At 38.0% G+C, this 19,335-nt stretch overlaps 1 protein-coding gene across 4 annotated transcripts in view; it reads right to left on the bottom strand.

Moving 5' to 3' along the window:
• Positions 1-19,335, bottom strand: part of OSBPL9 (oxysterol binding protein like 9) — a 102,154-nt gene that overhangs the window by 50,544 nt on the left and 32,275 nt on the right. For 3 of the 4 annotated variants that reach the window (XM_087820426.1, XM_087820427.1, XM_087820429.1), the window contains exon 4: positions 15,701-15,777. In XM_087820426.1, coding sequence (XP_087676552.1) covers positions 15,701-15,777 — 77 coding nt within the window. Of the gene's footprint in view, positions 1-4,082; positions 4,220-15,700; positions 15,778-19,335 lie in introns of those variants that run through there. The other variant, XM_087820428.1, reaches the window with a different exon arrangement.

Below are 19,335 nucleotides of genomic sequence, written 5' to 3'. Positions count from 1 at the left end.
AAGGCTCTAGTCCTAGCTGTTCTATGTTCTAACTGTGTGACCTTGAGCAAATCACTTGGCTTCTCTGAGTCTGTGAGGTTGAATGAAAATTCCAAGACCCCTTCCAGTTTCAGGATTCTGTGAAGCCAGTATCTCCAAGTAAATAGCCATGTTCACTCACCAGGTGAGTAAATACCTCACCTTTTTGGAAAAACCTAGACTACACATTTCTGAACTTACAGGTTCCAACTGCAGCCAAATCCTCTGTGGTATGCCAAAGAATGTTAAAACACAAGTAAATTCTATCATTTAGTGTAACCTTGAAACTGAGTGAGAAAAACTTAATGCAGCCAGATTTTAAAACACACTGGAATGCAGAGAATGCAAAGAAAAACTGAGTAAGCAGAATAACTTCGTTCAAGTGGCACATTTTGGAAAAAATAAATTAAGTTGCTCAGTCAATAGAGCAAAGTTCTTAATCATGTCTCCAGAAATAAATGAACTGTAATGCAGAAAGGACAAGTCTGGGTCTCAGTCTCTGTCTACCCCCCGGAAACGACTACTATTCCTTCATGATACAAGTATTCATTGAATATCTGCTATGTGCCAGGTACTATCATCACCTTCAAAGGATATATTTAAGGACAATACAGATAATAGTAAATATAATTAATCATTACCTAATCTTCTGGAGTGAGCTCAAATTTCACCCCTTCCAAGCAGACTCCCTGATTTCTCTAGCCGACAGCAAGCTCTTTTTCCTATGATACTACCACAGAACCAATTTCTGCTGGCACTGCTATTAGCATTCTTTCAACTACATTAGAGGTCAGATAAACTGAGGAGGTGGGCAGCATGGCTGGGAATCTGCTCACCATTTTCTTAAATCTTGTTTCTCAGGTATGGCAGCAACCAGGGAATTGGTGACTTATGAAACACTTCTAACTCACAGGAATAAACCTAATTCAAGTACAACAGAGCCAAAGGTTTGCACACTTAGGAAATAAAGTTATATATTTTGATAATTTAAAAAGCACTAAGCACATACTATGTGCCAAGTACTGGAATGAGGACAAAGGCTGTGGGGATACAAAGAGGAGTAAGGACCTCTGATCTCTAGAAGATTGGAGTCTAATTCAAGAATCAGGTGAACAAAAAATGTACAGTGCAACCTAGTGAAGGTTGTAATATGGAGATAGGAATAAGTGCTGTCGTAGCACACAAAGGTCAAGAGTAATTCTGTAACTCTCTCTGCCTGAAGAAAAACAAAGGAAAAGTAACGCACAAGCTGTGTGTTAAAGGAAAGAACTGGAGATTTATCATCTGACAGAATTCTGAGCCATTAAAATTCTAAGCAGAAGGGAAAGGGTGTGAGAAGACAAAGAGCTATGAAAGTCTATGGCATGTTCTAAATCAGGGGTGGGGAACGTCCGGCCCGAGGGCGGTATCATTTGGTCTGGCCCTGCCAAGGCAACCGCAGGCAGGACTCTAAATTCAGTATATCTAGGAGTTTTTCTCATAGCTAATTTTTAAGTTGATAATTTTGTATGGCCGGCAAATGACGTTATAAATATCCAAGTGGCCCCTGACAGAAAAAAGTTTCCCCACCTCTGTTTTAAATGATTAACAGTTCACAGCGCTAGAGTAGATGCCTTGGGTAGAGCACCTGTAGCTGAGTCCAGACTCAAGAGAGAAAAATTAGAGCCACGTTGAGAAGGGCCTTAAAGGACATGCCACATAGCCTGACTTTGGCAAGGGAAACCCAGAACAGACAGTTAAGCACAGGAGTGACTCAGTTGGAATTGATTTTGGATAAAGAGTATAGGGAAAAGGAGTTTAGTGACTGAGAGACTAGTTAGAAGGTTTTGCAAAAGTCTACATAAGAAAAAGATTTGCAAAAGTCTAGAAGAGAGATGGTGTGGGCCTGAATTAAAACATTATCATGTGGGGAGGAAAAGAGACCAAATCCAAGAGATATTACTAAAACAAGTTTAAAAGGACCTAGTGATGGACATGGAAAATAAGGGGGATGGAAAATAACTTTAAACTGCCTGTGTGTGTTGGAACTTTTAGGGAGAGATACTTGGCTTATGTGTGTTTTCAGCCTAAGAACTATTCCTTCAAACGTAATCTTTGTTTAAACTTTACAGGAAAATCTTCCTAAATATAATTTTAGGCTAAGTACATTATAGTAATCATAAAAATTACCTTCTTCTACAGAATCCCCATAAACATCAGTTATCACTCAACGCTATAAAGTTTAGACACTAACAGAACTTGACATCTCCCAAGGGACATTCTAGAATTTGCTTTATTTATTTATTTATTTATTTAACCTCCACTTCACTACTCTGGATTAAACAATTAACTTCTTAATTCCTTTTTAGAAATAATGTATTCTGTCACACCCTCAGATAACAGACTGCATATATCCTGATCCTTTTTAACTTTGTTGGTTGGGTAATTCCTCAGAGCTCCTGGGTTCTGCACAAAGAGACCTGCATTTGTCTCTATACCTGTTTACACACCTAAGAATAGCGTACCTCAGCACAATTCTAGATTTCTGGCATGGATGAATTCTAGAATTTGCTTTTTAGAATAACAGTCTCATATCCTCTTTCTCAAGCAATAGATTGCAAACCATGCAACTGCCTGGTTTTCCAATCAGCAGAATAAGTATCACAATGCTCTTTTCTGGCTGAACCAAATTTACAGTGAACTAAATTCTCTGCTGATCTTCATATCAACTGGGGATGGCTACGTGGTTAGATTATTACCAAACACAATCTTTTCACATTAAAACAACACATACCATCTAGAACTTTAGAAATATCAAAATGGATGTGACCATAGCCTTTGCAGCTTAGTATTTATTGAGGGGCACTTGAAGTATAATGCCATCTCTGCGAAAACCAAACTCAGGACAGTCTGGAAACAGATCTTTTCTGTTATCTCTCACTTCCCATTTCAGCCTCTCAGACCAAAAATCTGATTTTTAGTGGTTTATATCATCCCTGTGCTAGAGAAGATAATATGGTTTTCTTTGTTTCGGTTGTCTCTTGCTGGGCTGCATAAAAAGTGAAAATTTTAAAAATTTTAAGTAAAAGTAAATGAGAGATGTTAACACTATTCATTAAAGGGCTTTATCCCCTACTCAGTTCAATACAGGTAATGTACTGAGAAATGATGATTCACAGGTAGTGGGGTCAGAATTTCCAATTTAAAGTTCACTATAAAAGTTCTTAAAACTGCAACTACTATAAGATCCCTCCCAGCTTCTCCAATGAAACTAGGAGAAATAATTACTTGTTTTTAATTTCCTACACAGCTAAAAGTAAACAGTTTAATCAACAAGCAAAAGCTTGTTACTTCAAATTAGCAAAAAGAAGTTCAATACATCTCATAACAAAAATAAATACAGTATGTATACTGCAAAAAAATACGATTCAAACATGTTTCCTACTCTACTCATTATACTTAACTAAGCTGTGCTGAGAACCTAAACCTTTTTCAGTTTTAATCAGCCCCATACAACTATTACAAAGTTTTCAATATATTTGCACAAAGTACCAAAAAGCATAAACACACCTCCCTCCCCACACACATACTCACAAATAAATACACCCATATTATTACACATACAAAAACTGGGCCAGGTAAGAACAACACAATGCCAAAAATAAAACAGAAAATGTTTGGCCTGCAACTGGAGATTCTATTAATGGCCAACTGATCAAAATAAACCTTTCACATTAAGAAAACGCTTGACTTCTGTGTTTACAATAAATATCATGAGGCAGCTTTCAAAAGGGAATGAATCAAAAAAGAGAAAAGATTCTCTCCAATCTGGTTTGGTGGCGACTGATCTCTCGGTGGAACAGGAGGCCCTAGCCTCAGCCTCCAACTCATCCGGCCGAGGAAGTGCGAGCTGCCGGGGAAGAGAGGGCCTGGACGGCCACGTCGTCCCACTCACCCCGGAGGGCGGTGGGATGGTGGCAGGGAATAAACAACTTTCGTGCGCATGGCCCGGGGCAGAAAGTAGGAACTCTGGGGCCTCAGGGGTGAGGGCCGGCCCCTCTCCCAGACCCTCGGGGTCTACTCACTTCAAAACTGGCCAGCAAGAAAGCCATTCGCCAAGGCCCCCGCCCTCTGTGCCTCAAGAGGAGGGAGCCGAGGGCGCCTCGGAGCACCCTTCTCGCTCCCCCTCACGCAGACCTCCAGGCTGCGGCGCAGACGGCCCCGCCAGGTTCAGCAGGTCCCCCGGGACAATCCCCTCACCCCTACCCCTACCCCTGCCCCGCCCCGCCCCTCCTGGTCTAAGAGCCGCACCGATTGGCTGGGCCTGTTCGCTCCTGGCAAAGAGACCCCTGGCGATTGGCCATGGGTCACCTGCTGTAGGAGGTGAGAGGCTGACGATTGGTTAGGCCAGTTTTGGGGAGAGGCAAGAGAGAGCCGGCCACTAGAGGGAGGGGCTGGGGCAGCAGTGGGCCGGCCCCCGGAGGGGCCGGGCTTTCCCGCTCCCAGGTCCGCCCAGGCGGGGGCGGGGGGGGGGGGGGAGCGACTTGGGTGGCACCCAAGCCTGCTGACGAGTGACCGCCGCCCCCGAGAAAGGGAAGTCAACGCCTGAGAGAGCTCAGCTTGCCTTTCCAGCCTTCGGCCCAGCGATTCGGACCCGGTCACAGACGTAAACATGCTTTAAGCCCATCGGTTTCTAGCATACCATCCCCAAATATTTTGTCAACTGTGAGGCCAAGTTTCATCTTGATAACTGCCTTTGCTTACTTCCGGAAATTTGTTGGTTTCGGGTGCCAGAGAAGTAGTGAAGAGGGGGAGGGAGTGAGGGGAGGAGGAGAGACTGTATCATAAACAAAAGCATTGGTGCCTGTTTTATTTTAAAATCCAGGGAAACATCGTGGGCCGGCTGTTGTGCTACAGCTCCATAAGGATTGTAGGTGGCTTGTGAAGATGCTTCAGGAATCCAAATGTCGTAACTTCAAATTAGATCAAAAGTTCAGACCTCGACAGAAAATTATCCATCCAAAATGCAGGAAATCACAGGCATAAATGATTAACATTGATTTGGAGGACAATTTCCTTTACTGCTCTTACTATTTTTCCTTATGGCTATTTATATACACCCATAACTCTATTAAGCTCCTAAGCGGCTAATAAATTTTTGAGCTCTACTGGTAGTCCCCGCTAGCATAGTGCAAACTTCACAAAAGGCTCAATAAATGCTTGCCTCACTGTGTTAGACACCTTGTTTGTTTTATGTAAATTTTTTCCAAATGTTCAGTATCAGAAGCACTCCCTTCTTCCGGCATTCACCCCTCAAAAGCCTGGTCCTCTTCCAGAGCTCCCTATATCAGTAAATGAAAACCACTACCATCCACTCTAATATGCCAACCATAAACCTAGCCGTCCTTACCACCTTCCTCATTTCACATTCAATCCATCACCAAGTTCTGTCATTTTTACCTCTTAAATACATTCTTAGTTCTGTTCACATCTCTCCATCAACACCACATAATTATAGGTGCTGGCCACCTGCAAAAATCTTAGTAAAGTCTTCCTGAATCAACCCTAGCTCCTGCAATTCCTTCTCAACATTACAGCCACAGTGATTGGTTTACAAAACCAATAATTTCATTACCCCCTCAGCACCCTCACTCCCCTAATTAAAGAACTTCAACTGCTGCCCGGCTGGGCGTGGCTCAGTGGTTGAGCATCCACCTAGGATCCAGGCGATCCGGGTTTGATTCCCAGTCAGGGCACACGCCCGGGGTTGCAGGCTCCAACCCCAGTTGGGGGCATGCAGGAGGCAGCGGATCAATGACTCTCATTACTGATGTTTCTCTCTCTCTCTCCCCCCCTCTCCTTTCCTCTCTGAAATCAATAAAGATATATTAAATAAAAAAAATTTTAAAAAAAGAACTTCAACTGCTTTCCATTGTGCTTAGGATACAGCTCAGTCTTAACAATGCCCTGCCAGGTTTAGTCCTACCTGCCCACTAGCTCCATCTTATACCTTCCACTCCCTCATTTTCTGCACTTCACACAATGACCCTTTTCAAGCTTCCTGAATTTGCCACGGACATTCCAACCTCAGGACCTTGGCACATGCTTTTATTTATGTCTTTTACACTGTCCCCTTGACACCAATCCCTAACCTTCACTTAATTTACTTCTACTCATCATCTCCTCCCTGCCTATGTGAATTCTTCCTATTATGCTCTCATTGTCCATGCAACTCTCCTATGTGAAGCTTAGCACAGCTGTTTTACGTGTATTTGAGTTATTCTTTTTAATTAACTTCACTGAGTTTGAATTTGCATACAATAAAATGCATCCATTTTAGATGTACAATTCAATGTATTTTGATAAATGTATGCACACATGTACCCATTAAGTAAGACAAAGAACATTTCTACTGTCACAAAATTTCCCTGTGCTCCTTAAGCAGTCAATCCCTCTAACCAGTTCTTTCTATTTGCATTATTTAAAAAAAAAAAAAAAAAAGATTGTTCAATTTAAACTGAAAAACAAAAGAGTTCACACATTTCTCCCATCTGCCCCCCGCTCCTCACCTTGCAACCACCAATCTGTTTTCTGTACCTATGAAGTTGTTTTGTTTGGTTTTTAATTTAGTCCATCTCTGTCTGACTTATTTCACTTAGCATAATGCCCTCCACGTTGTCAGAGATGACAAGATTTCATTCTTTTTTATTCATATATATATGAATATCACAATTTCCTTATCCATTCATCCATCCATCAGTAGACACTTACATTGTTTCCATATCTTGGCTATTGTAAATAATGCTGCAGTGAACATGGGGGTGCATAAATCTTTTTGAATTAGTGTTTTCATTTTCTTCAGATAAATACCCAGAAGTGGATTGCTGGGTCATATGGTAGTTCTGTATTTAATTTTTTGAGGAACCTCCATACTGTTTTCCATAGTGGTTGCACAGCAGTGCACAACCAGGGTTCCCTTTTCTCTACATCCTCACCAACACTTGTTATTTCTTGTCTTTTTGTCTGTGTTTTTAATAAGTCTAACCATGCTAATAGATGTGAAGTGATACTTCACTGTGGTTTTGATTTGCATTTCCCAGATCATTAACAATGTTGAGCATCTTTTCATGTACCTGTTGGCTATCTGTATGTCATCTTTGGAAAAATGTCTATTGAGATCTAATGCCCATTTTTAACTGTATTTGTTTTATTTGCATTATTCTTTGATAAATGTTTATGTTCACCACCAGACTGTAAGCTCAATGAGGCAAGGATCTACATATCTGATTTTGTTAAATATCATATCCTCAGTATTTAGCCAAATCCCCGGAATTCTTATGGGAATAGATACTAAAAATAATTATGTAATATCAAATTATAAACAATGATGTAGAAAAAACATTCATTTTGCCAGATGGACATGGTCAATGTCAAACAACTTACACTGATACCCTTTTAAATTTTCTTTAGTATCTGCTTTTCTAGCAGTTAATTTTGTGCCTGAGCAGGCCAAAGGACTTAATTCAATATTAGCTGATCACACAGTTCTCCAGGCCAGGGGAAAAAAGCCTACATCTCTAATTCTGTCTATGTACTGTACTGTTTGACCCTTATATAAGAGATATAGTACTTATTCATATAACCCTTGCTTAGCAGTTCTTTCATGTGCTTAGGCCTTATCTCCCCAACTAGACAGAAAGACCTATGGGGTGGGTCATCAAGGACTTTGTATTTAACATTGTCTTCTCAAGGGTTATTTTTTGTTAAAGTATCCTCCAAATTTCCCATCACCATCATCATAGGTCAGTAGTTTCTAAATCTAATGCACTATCATTTTTGACAGTTTATATAAATAGTTAAGTTCTAGTAAAAATTTAGTGGACCCAATTATCATGTTTTTTATTGACAGACTTAAGTGTTAAGAATACGGGTAATGGCAATTGAGATTATGACTTATGACAGCCTCTTAAGAATGAGTTTTCTTCAGTTGCACATATATTTAAAGAGGTCACAGCTACAGTCCACAGTTTCATACTAGAGATAGCAATTTGTTATAGATATGTAGTTCTCATTTTCCTAATCCTAGTGTAAACAGTGTACATAAAAGATGTAGCATTCAAAATGAAGAGTAATTACACGATACAAGGCAACTTTACCGATTTTATCCCAAGAAACTGTAGGATTTCTAAGAAATTTTAGGAACTCAAGTGTTTTTAAAGAAACTCACAAGTTATTTTAGAAGAAAGTTAAGTGACCAATGCCTTAAACCCATATATGGCAACTGATTACCTACCCATGTATCAAAAAGATCTTCAATACTTATTTTTGAACTATATAATTAAGTGATTAAATTAAATTGGTACTTATTTTTGCTGTTGTTCAAGATTAATAGACTATGGTGATTAATAAGTATTAAAAACACCATTCATACTCTACATCCACCTTAAACTTATACAGTGATGTATGTCAATTATTTCTCAATAAAACTAAAAAAAAAAAGGAAAAACATACAAAAAAAGAAAAACAAAAAACAAACAAAACAAAAAACGCTCTAAATTTCCCTCTGGCTGCATCTCATTGGATGCAGGTAGTTTATGTAAAATAACCTGAGAAAAATAAAAACACTACGGTTCAGAGTAAGGGGGTCTTTAAAATGGTAAGAAGTCTATTTCTCCTCTGATGTCATCTCAGACATAGATGACAAATACTTCTGATAGAAACAGAAGGGGGGAAAAAGGAAAAAATATGTTAAAGAAAAAACCATAGTTTCCCTAGGAATTTGCCTAGCGACTCAGGCGAAACAATTGGAGCAGGTAACATTGAAAGAAAGCTCTTGGCCCTAGCCAGTTTTGCTCAGTGGTTACAGCATTGGCCCACAGACTGAAGGGTCCCAGGTTTGATTCCAGCCAAGGGCACATACCTCAGTTGCAGGCTCGACCTCCGGCCCTGGTTGGGGCACATGTGGGAGGCAACCAATTGATGTTTCTCTCTCTCTCCCCCTTTCATTCTCTCTGAAAAAGCAATGGGAAAAATATCCTCGGGTGAGGAAAAATAAGTAATAAATAAAACTCTTGGAAGCAAGATATGCAGCTCCTCTATTTTTTCTGATCAGTAACCAGAAGTCTCAAAACTGAAGTCAGGCAAGAAGTTTCCATGTAGAAACTTTGGCCAGATGAAATAAATACACCACTTAGCATATGGTAGAAGCTGTCCCTACCTTATGTTCAAGGCTACCATGTTCCAAAAGTTTGTAAATTATTTGCAATTCTCAATACATTATCAAACAAAAAGAAATATTTGTCCAAGGTTAGGAATGAACACCACACAATGGCTATGATAGTGTATAGTATTGCCTTGTTTAGCAGTGTATCTTTAGCATAGGTGACTGTTGAAAGAATGAAATGCCAGGTACCATGCTATAAAAACAGCAGCATATAAAGGTTGAAAATGGCTAGTCTAGCAAGCAGAACAAAGAAAGTAGAAAGGCAGAAGGCTGATGTTTTTCTATATGAGCCTTTCAGTACCACTCAATTTTAAAAATTATATTAGGTAGGTACTATTCCCCCAATTTCACAGGTAAAATCTGCATTAGTCACTTAAACTTTCTTCTGAAGCAACTTACAGATTTCATTAAAAACACATGAGTTGACAAATTTGGTCAGCAGTACACAGCTCCCTGCCACAAGATGGGTGAAATGGCTTTGTATTGCGTAATCACTCATTTTTAATGCTCTAGCTTTTATGCGCTCTAACTTCACATTAGAGTTAGAAATTAACAAATGAAAACTATGTGTTCATCTCTAAAGAAAGGGTGTGGGAAAATCTATTGCTTTTATATGCTTCTACATAGTTTAATAATTTTAAAAAGCACGATTTATGTTATTATAGTCTTTTAAAAATTTAATCATCATTATTATCTTTATTCTTTACACTAGACTGAGCTCTGTAGAGGCAAGGGCAGTATGTTGTTTATTCACAATGACATCCTCTACAACTATTATAGTGCATGAAACACATGAAGTGTTTGATAAATACTTACCAAATAAATAACTTTCCTGAAACATATTCTCTATATGTTCTGCATTGAGCATGCACTATTAAAAATTTTTTTAACTTTATTTTTATAAAGGGAGGAAAATATATAAGTTCTAAAATATTTCCATAAAAATGCACAGTTAAGATAAATTTCTGGCAGTTAAAGGAATAGTCTTTAGCTTCTATAAAACTGTACCATCTGTTTAGTTGTTTCCCAATGTTTAAGATAGATGGTCCACTACTAGTACAATAGAATTAATTTAAAAAATGAATCCTAGACCCCTAAGTTCCAATTTAGGAGTCATAAATTTGACTGCCCTCAGTAATAACAACGTTAGCAATAGCCCTTAGAAGAACTTTCCTTTGTTACAGAAAACCCAAGTAATTGGTTACTTCTCCAAACCCCTTTGCCTGTGGAAGAGGTGACACATACATATTGCAGTCATTTCCTCTGGGACACAAAGAGCCTCAAGGGAGAAAAAACACACTTTTTTTCTACATGATACAAAAATAATATCTAATTGAGGCCAGCGGAAACACCAAAGTGGTACTAAACACATGTTTACATATTGAGAAATTGAAACATATGTTCAAAAAGCTAATCTTTAGTGAAGTAGCTTAACTCAAGAAAAATACTAAAAAAATTTCTATTAATCTTAGTTACCCAGTTAGACATAGAGCCATTATAGAAAAGAAAGTAGAACCAAGGTCCTAATACCAAAGACTAATTTTTCAGCTAGACTCCTAAATTGCACACTAAATACTAAATTTGTGTTTGTAACAAAAATTTGATAGATATGTAATTATCATTCAGAAGTATCTAATTTTGAAAAAAAATTTCAGAATGGCTCTATTGTTTTTCCAGCCTTGATAATGATTTGAAATCTGAATACTATCACATCTCCTTTAAGGATAATGATGTTTTATCCACAGATTCAATGGCATTTCTGGTGAGATTTCTACCAGCCTCCTTATTCCCCTCAGCCATGTTTTTATACAAAGTATGTTCTTGCTCTCTAGGGGCTTGAGATCAAAGCCAATGGAGAGAGGACAAATAGTAAAGAGCAATAATTATAAAATTACAAGACAGTAGTAATGAAATTCCAATTTGATAGCCACCTAAGATATAATTTACAGTGGCCTACATAAACTTATACATATGGGGACAATTGTAGCCCAACTTCTTGGCCCAAAGCCATTTAGAATAAATTTTTAAAAAAATATCAACTCACAGCATAAAGGTCAAAAACTTAAAAGTCTACACTACTCAATTAGACTTCTACATGAGTGTTTTCAAACTGGGATCTAAAAAGTCTCTACCACAATCTTCTGTGTCTTCATATCTGATAACCTATAAGAATTAGTAAGATGTTCCTCAACTTACAATAAACTTATCATAAGTTGAAAATATCATTAGGTTGAATATGCATTTAATAAACCTAACTTTCAGAGCATCATACCTTAGCCTAGTATTTATTTATTTATTTATTTTTAATATATCTTTATTGATTTCATAGAGAGGAAAGGAGAGGGATAGAGAGATAGAAACATTAATGATGAGAGTCACTGATTGGCTGCCTCCTGCACGCCCCCGACTGGGGATCGAGCCAGCAACCCGGGCATGTGCCCTGACTGGGAATCGAACCCCGATCGCCTGGGTCCTGGGTTGACACTCAACCGCTGAGCCACGCCCGGCAGGGCAGCCTAGCCTACTTTAAACATGCTGAGAACACTTACATTAGCCTACAGTTGGGCAAAATCCACCTAACACAATGAGTACACTATAGAATTTGGGTTGTTGACCCTCGTGATTGCATGGCTGACTGGGAGCTGAGGCTCACTGCCACTACCCAGCATCACAAGAGTATCATAACACACATTGCTAGCAGGACAAAAGATCAAAATTCAAAATTCAAAGTAAAGTTTCTATTGAATGTGTAAATTGAACCATCCTTAAATCAGGGACCATCGTATAACCACACACTGAATCAACTCAGTAACAACCTTAAGTCTAAATGCTACCAAGTTATTTCATTGCCCATGTTTTTGTTTATAATAAGTTGGCACCAAGCACTTACCACTACTTATCACAGAAGAGCTTGTCCATGTAAATTACATATATGTGAAGTGAGATCCAACTGACCTCCTGGCATGTGCTGTACAAATGAAGGTTTCCCAGCAGTCAGAATAGAAAGAAAGTGGTGAGATGACAGAATTAACACATTCCACACAGTAGTGTATGCATGCCAAACTTCAAAAGAATCTATACCCTGTCAGTACCACCTTCACATTTTAAGTAGAAACCCACTTTTAGCAAGGTAATAACATTCATCAGTAATATCATTGTATGAGTGTTAATTTGGATTTTATTGCTTTGTGCTTTGTTTGTATTTAATTTGAAATTTTCTTTTGGAGGTACAGTTAGTTCTATAACATTTTAAACCTAAGAAGTTCATACCTAGTTTTAGGTTTGCCCACATTAAATGACATTATGATATAATACTTTAAACACCAGGATTCTGAGCTCCTCTTCCCTTCCTCCCTTCTACTCTCTAAAAATCAATGGAAAAAATATCCTTCGGTGAAGATTAACAAACAAACAAAAAATTCAGTGACAAGAAATTCTAAGGGTGATAGCAAAATCAACACTGAAAAAGCTGACCATAACCTCACAGTGGGGAATGAAATAAGTAAAACTGAAAAGTACCAAATGGCCAAGGAAAAATGGAGAAGTAGAGTTCAGATCAAAATAAGAGAAGTTCAGAAATAAAGTGGTAGGAAAGGCTGAAGGTAAGAAAACTGTGGTTAAAGAGAAAACACTTTTAAATTCAATATTATGGAGGTAACGCAACTCTTAATAATGACAAGGCCAAAGCAGTATAGTTTAATGGCTAACATAGAGATGAAACTCAATGAAAAAGGAAGAAATGTAAATACCCTTTCCACACCTGTATGGAAGAAAGCTTAATGAGTGCCTATTCCACATTGCCTAATAGTATGATATACATCTCAAAGTATTCAATAAACAACAATGGAAAAGCAAACTATACATCATCTGTTTGTTCCTAAATTGCTTCAATTATTTCTTCATTTGAGCACTATTTAGAAGGCCAAGTTCTGGGAAGGGGAATGGTAAGAGTAGTTGTATTAGTAATGGCAACTAACATTTATCAAATTCTTACGACACCTAGGCATTATTTCAAAAAATGTGCACTGAACTCATTTAATAGTCAAAACAACACTATAAAGTAGGTATTTTATTCTCATTTTATAGATGAGGACACCTGAACTCAGAGTAAGTTCAATGTCAAAAGTTGACACCAGGTTCCACCTGTGATCAGGTTCTTCACCATCCTTCACTATTTGTAGGAACAAAATCTTTATCTTTTTGTCACTCAAATTAACATTTGATTACATATTTCTAAATGTCCTATCCTCTACATGCCTTAACTTTAGAAAAAATACATAAAGAACTCTTTTGTATCACATGTATTTTAAAATATCAAAACTATCAGAGTCTAAGACTTCTCAAAGTTACCTTTTTCTTCTTGTTATTCCCAAAGACGTGTAAGCTATCTTCTTAGCAAAAGCTCATAAATTCCAAAACTGAATCAAATTAGGTATCTGATTTTTGGGAATCTGCATCCTAACTGGGAAGGTAGGAGTTATACATACTTTAAAAGATAAACAAGAAAAAGACTTCGCAAACTGTACAATGAGTATGGCATTCAAAGGAAAGACATCACTTTGAATTCGAGGAATGAGGGAGAGGGGGTCAGTTTGGGGGGCTCCACAGAAGACGTTGGCCCTGAACTGGGCTTGGAAGAAAAGGAGCAGTGTGCCAAGGCAGACTAGAAGGAAGTGGTATTTCAGAGAGACAGAACATCACGCACAAGAATGTGGAGACCAGAAGTGAAAAGATGTGTTCAGAGGAAAGCAAGCAAGCAGCACTCTAGGAGGGGTATAGTGGCAGAAATGTCAAGAAGAACAAGCTGAGATTAGACCATAGAGAGACTTGAATGTAAGTCTAGCCAACTGTGGAGGGAATGTCATCTGCCACATTTTGTCTAATAGGATTCTTAAATCACTTATCTTCACATAATATTGAATGCCAACTGTAACTGAAAAATAAATAAAAGTTTTAAAAAACAACAAACAAAACCCACCTATCTTCTTACTGAATCACAAATTTGCTGAAATGATGCTAGTCATTTATTAAGCTGCCTAATTTAAAAAGAAACGTACAGAAATTATGAAGTTGCTTTTTAAAAGCATAGCTCAGCCCAGCCAGTGTGGCTCAGTGTTGAGTGTCAACCTATGAACTAGGAGGTCGTGGTTGGATTGCTGGTCAGGGCACATGCTGGGGTTGCAGGCTTGATCCCCAGTAGGGGGTGTGCAGGAGGCAGCTGGTCAATGATTCTCATCACTGACGTTTCTACCTCTCTCTTCCTTCCTCTCTCTGAATTCAATAAAAATTTTTTTTAAAAAGCATAGCTCATACAGTATTTGTAGATCTCCTAGTTCAGCTCGTATTCATTTCTTAGTCTCTTAATAACCACATCCTCGTATAATGTTTTTAAGCCTCTATTTGAACACTTTCAAGTGATGGGGAGCTCACCATGTTATAGGATGCCCTACACTACCTTGTCTATTCAAGCCAATTCCTGGTATGGGACATCAATTTTCTATAATTCAATCCTGTAAATTAAAACAAAATCTTCTATATGCCACAATATAAGTAAGCTCTTTCATTGGAGAATAAACATAGAAAACTATTTGCAGTATGGCAGAGTAGACATTTGGTGTTTTTGTCACCCAGCATCTTTTGTTTCTTATTCTGATTTTATTGGGGGAGGGGAGGGGAGACAGAGTCACCTTCCACCCTATCAGCAATGTGTTCTGGTGAAGCAGATAACATCCCAGCTCCAGGGGTGGTACATACAACTGTGAAACTGTGATTGGTCAGGTCTGGGAAAATGACTGAAGCTAAGATGATCAGCACTAATCCTATTAATCCTGTCACATCCATAAAGTACAAGAGCCTCCTATGGGCTTAGAGTTCCAACAAGGGTAGGGTGAAATTGCTGCAACCACTTTACCACCAAAAAAGGGAGAACCTAACTAAAAATGAAGCCAACCCAGAAGAAATGTAACCAAGAAATGAAGACAGGGGATCTGAGTCCTCATGACATTGTTTAAGTGCCTACTTCAAACATACCTAAGCCAGATTTGCTTTTTTTCTTAACCAGTCTGGGTTTTTTCTTTCACTTTCCTCTCAAAGAGTACTACCCAACACATATGGTAATTGCCAAATCCCTTAACAAAAAAAGTAGGTCAACTTCTCAGCACTTATCTGTTGTCAATGCATTTTATATAATTTGGTTATATCAATAACCAACTATAGATACTAAATTTAAAAAAGGAATCTGGTACATTTTAGCATAGCATTTCCCTTTCAACAGTCTTGTTTCTAGATAAAAATCAGTATTTTACCCTACAGAAAGCAGGAGAAAATGACTACAACTTCACTATATAACACTGTAAATGCAAGAATAAGCAACTCAGAAATTAAAAGTTTTCATTAGATCGTATCACAGTTATTTAAGAAAACAGGAAACAAAAACAAAAAAACTAGTGAACTATCCATAAGCCATGGGAAGGCTCTTACTTGAAGCTGAAGAGTATGTCGAAGAATTGTTTCTTCTAAGGCATGGATCCACTTCTCTCGCTCATCAGCATCACGAGCTGGAATAAAAGATTATAAAAATTAAAACCTTAATTTCTACAATATAGCTCTACAACATTGAAAGTAAAAATTTTAAACCATGATGCTAATAAGAGGTTATCAGTTGTGCCATTTCCTTAATAGGTCCACTCTTCTATCCTTTCTATATGCAATCTACTTTCAACAATTTATAACAAAGGGAATACCTGTTCGATAATAGCAAGCTACCTTTCCACTGAAAACAACTAGAATGCTGGAATAATTATTTAAAAACAACTGGTTGAAGCTATGAGAAAACAATAAGGTAGTAAAGAATTAACAGCGGAAGATCTAGGAGAAGGCAGATATCCAGAAGATAGGCCTGGTATTTAGGGATACTATTCTCCTAGCAGAATTGTCAATTCCAGGAAAGGAATTGTAGATTGAATAATGTACTTAAAAGCCTTGTCAATATGTGTGGGCAGCTGGTATATGAAAATCCTATGTACTTTCTATTCAATTTTAATTTGAACTTAAAACTGCTCTAAAAATAAAGTTTATTTAAAAATAAAAATGTAAGGGGGGTAAATGGTGATGGATGGAGACTTGACTTGGGGTTGTGAACACACAATACAGTGTCCAGATGATATGTGATAGAACTGTGCACCTGAAACCTGTATAATTTTGTTAACCAGTGTCACCCAAATAAACTCAATAAAAAGGAAAAATAAATAAATAAGAGAGACCCCAGAGAGCCTCTCATCCCTCTAACCATGAGTGGACACAATGAGAAGATGCCCATCTACCAGGAAACACATCCTCACTAGACACCAAACCTGCTGGGATCTTGATCTTGGACTTCCTCGCCTCCAAAACTGTGAGAAATAAATTTCTGCTGTTTATAAGCTAAATAAACAGCCTTGTAAAGCCAAAAGTTGGAGACCATGGCCCACCAAATGTGAGGACCTTCATGTTTTTAGTGGGACCTCAAAGGGCTATACCTTGCGATTAAGAACAAAGCAGGCCCTGACCAGGTGGCTCAGCTGACTGGAGAGTCATCCTGTGCACTGGAAGTTCCTGTGCACTGGAAGGTCCCATGAACTGGAAGGTCTCGGGTTCAATTCCCGGTCAAGGGCACATACCTGGGTTGCAGGTTAGATCACAGGCTGGGTCTAGGCAAGTGCGGGAGGCAACCAATCGATATGACACATGGATGTTTCTTTCTCCCTCTCCCTCTCCCTCTCCACCCTCCCTCTCTCCTTTCCACTCTCTCTAGAAATCAATGGAAAAAATGTCCTCAGATGAAGATTAACAAAAAAAATAAAATAACAAAACTAACTAAATAAATTAGTCAAAATCATAGAAAAGGAAAGTAGAAATGTGATTAACAAAGGCTGAGGAGAAGGGGTAGGGGAAATTAGTGTTTAACTGGTATAGAGTTTCAGTGTTACAAGACAAAAAGTTCTAGAGATTGTTGCACACTACCGAATTTAAAAACAGTTCAGCTGGTAATTTTAATGTTTTGCGTTTTTTATGATAATTAAAAAATAAATTGCAGGCTTGGACTAAATTGTCCCTTCCAGCTGAAAATTCAATATTCTACTATCCTGACTAACCTAAGCCCACCTTCTCCCATTCTCCCATGAGCCAGTAAACAAACCTCTACCCTACTAGATCTATTAGGGAAATATCTTTGTGTATATGAAGTACCAATGAAGTGTATTTATTCAATCACAATAAGTTATTTGTTCATGTGAGAAATAAAAATACAGTAATGATATACACAACTCACAAACCACCTACACAGGCAGCTCTCTAGAAATAACATTAAAGCTTTACTACTTCTAAACAAATCCCTGCTAAAAGGGTCTAATTTAATTAGTTAAAACAACATGTAAATAATACATTATGTTCCCTAAATGCAAAAAGACAGGTTAACTCTTCCTCCTTCTTTTTATAAAGTTTATACATTCAATTTATGTCTAGCACCTCCCTCTCTTATATTTTCTTTTTTTAAAAATATATCTTTTATTGATTTCAGAGAGAGGAAAGGAAAGGGAGAGAGAGAGAAACATCAATGATGAGAGAGTCATTGATCCGCTGCCTCCTGCATGCCCACGACTGGGGATCGAGCCCACAACCCGGGCATGTGCCCTGACCGGGAATCAAACCCCAATCGCCCAGATCCTAGGTCAACGCTCAACCGCTGAGCCACGCCTGGCCGGGTTCCTCTTATATTTCCAAGTTCTCTTTCCATTCTCCAAGCTAGTAGGTTCCAAATTTTGTTTGGCAGTGACCCACAATAAATATAATTTATAGCATGACACTGTTCACAAATACATATACACATAAATGTGCACATACACACATAAAACTGGAACATTAGTTTCACAAAACGGTGTTTGCTCTTACTACATGCCATACACATTGATAATTCCTCTCTGTTATATTTCACTTTTTAAAAATTGCTGATCTTGGCCTACCAAATAGGATTGACAATCCACTAAAGAGTTGCTGTCCACAGTGTGGAAAATAACACCCTAAACACTAACCACTCCAGCGCCCCAGAAAGCTATTGCTTTTCAGCGTCTCCTCAGCAGCACAGGCTAACGGCTGAGAAGGTTGGCTCTCATGCGCAGCTTTGTCCTTACTCACCCAGACCTGGAGCGAGTTACTGAAACTCTCTGAGGTTTACTTTTCTCATCTATAATCTGAGAATGACAACACTGCTGAGACCTTACAAGAGTGTTGTGGGGTTTAAATGAGATAATTAATTAATCTCTACAATATTTACCACAGTGCCTGACATATACTAAAATATCAACATATTATTATCCCACATAGCCTTAAGAGAAAACAACTTCTATTAATAATCAGAGAAAATGAGTAGGGAAGAGATTACTGGTAAATCCAAATTTCCAATAATACCTGGCTTCTATGGAACAATATAAAGTGCACAGAAGGAAAAACAATATCCATCCAGTAAAATACTTACATTTCCAGGATTCTATTCACATTCCCTACATTATACATAACTGAAGTAAATTTTAAGACGTTTCCAAAACTTCTATACCTTGCCATTCCTGATCCACTGCTTAGGAATCTGTTCTTTTAGTCATATTTTCTTCTCCTTTAAGACATACAACTATTATGAATAAATTACAGTTTGTAAAAGAAAGTGGTTATTTGCCTGTTTTGTAATTGAAGTAAAAATATAACTAGCCTCTATAATCAGGAAAGCCTCCTTTTCTCTGAACGTTATTGTGAAATGAAAACATTACGCAAAAACAGTATTTAACAAGATTAAATGCTGAGTAACTGCTCAAAATCTATGGCGCCTCAATAACCATCAGGTATTATGTTGGAAGTATGAGTGATGATAAAGTAGACTATAATCTCAAGTAATTTAGTCTCCTGAAAAGTACAATCACTTGGTAAGGTGAATGAATCTAAGACTATTCCCTATTCCCTTTCAAAAAGAAGGATATGTTAAAAAAATAAAAGAACACACCAATAATAACAAAAATAGACAAAGAAATGAACAAGTCATCAAACAGGAAATAAGCACATTAAATCCATTTTTGAGGGGTAGAGGCATT

The sequence above is a fragment of the Miniopterus natalensis genome, chromosome 9 (assembly GCF_054644295.1).
Source record: "Miniopterus natalensis isolate mMinNat1 chromosome 9, mMinNat1.hap1, whole genome shotgun sequence".
Classification (NCBI taxonomy): domain Eukaryota; kingdom Metazoa; phylum Chordata; class Mammalia; order Chiroptera; family Miniopteridae; genus Miniopterus; species Miniopterus natalensis.
This window is presented reverse-complemented; position numbering and strand designations above follow the sequence as displayed.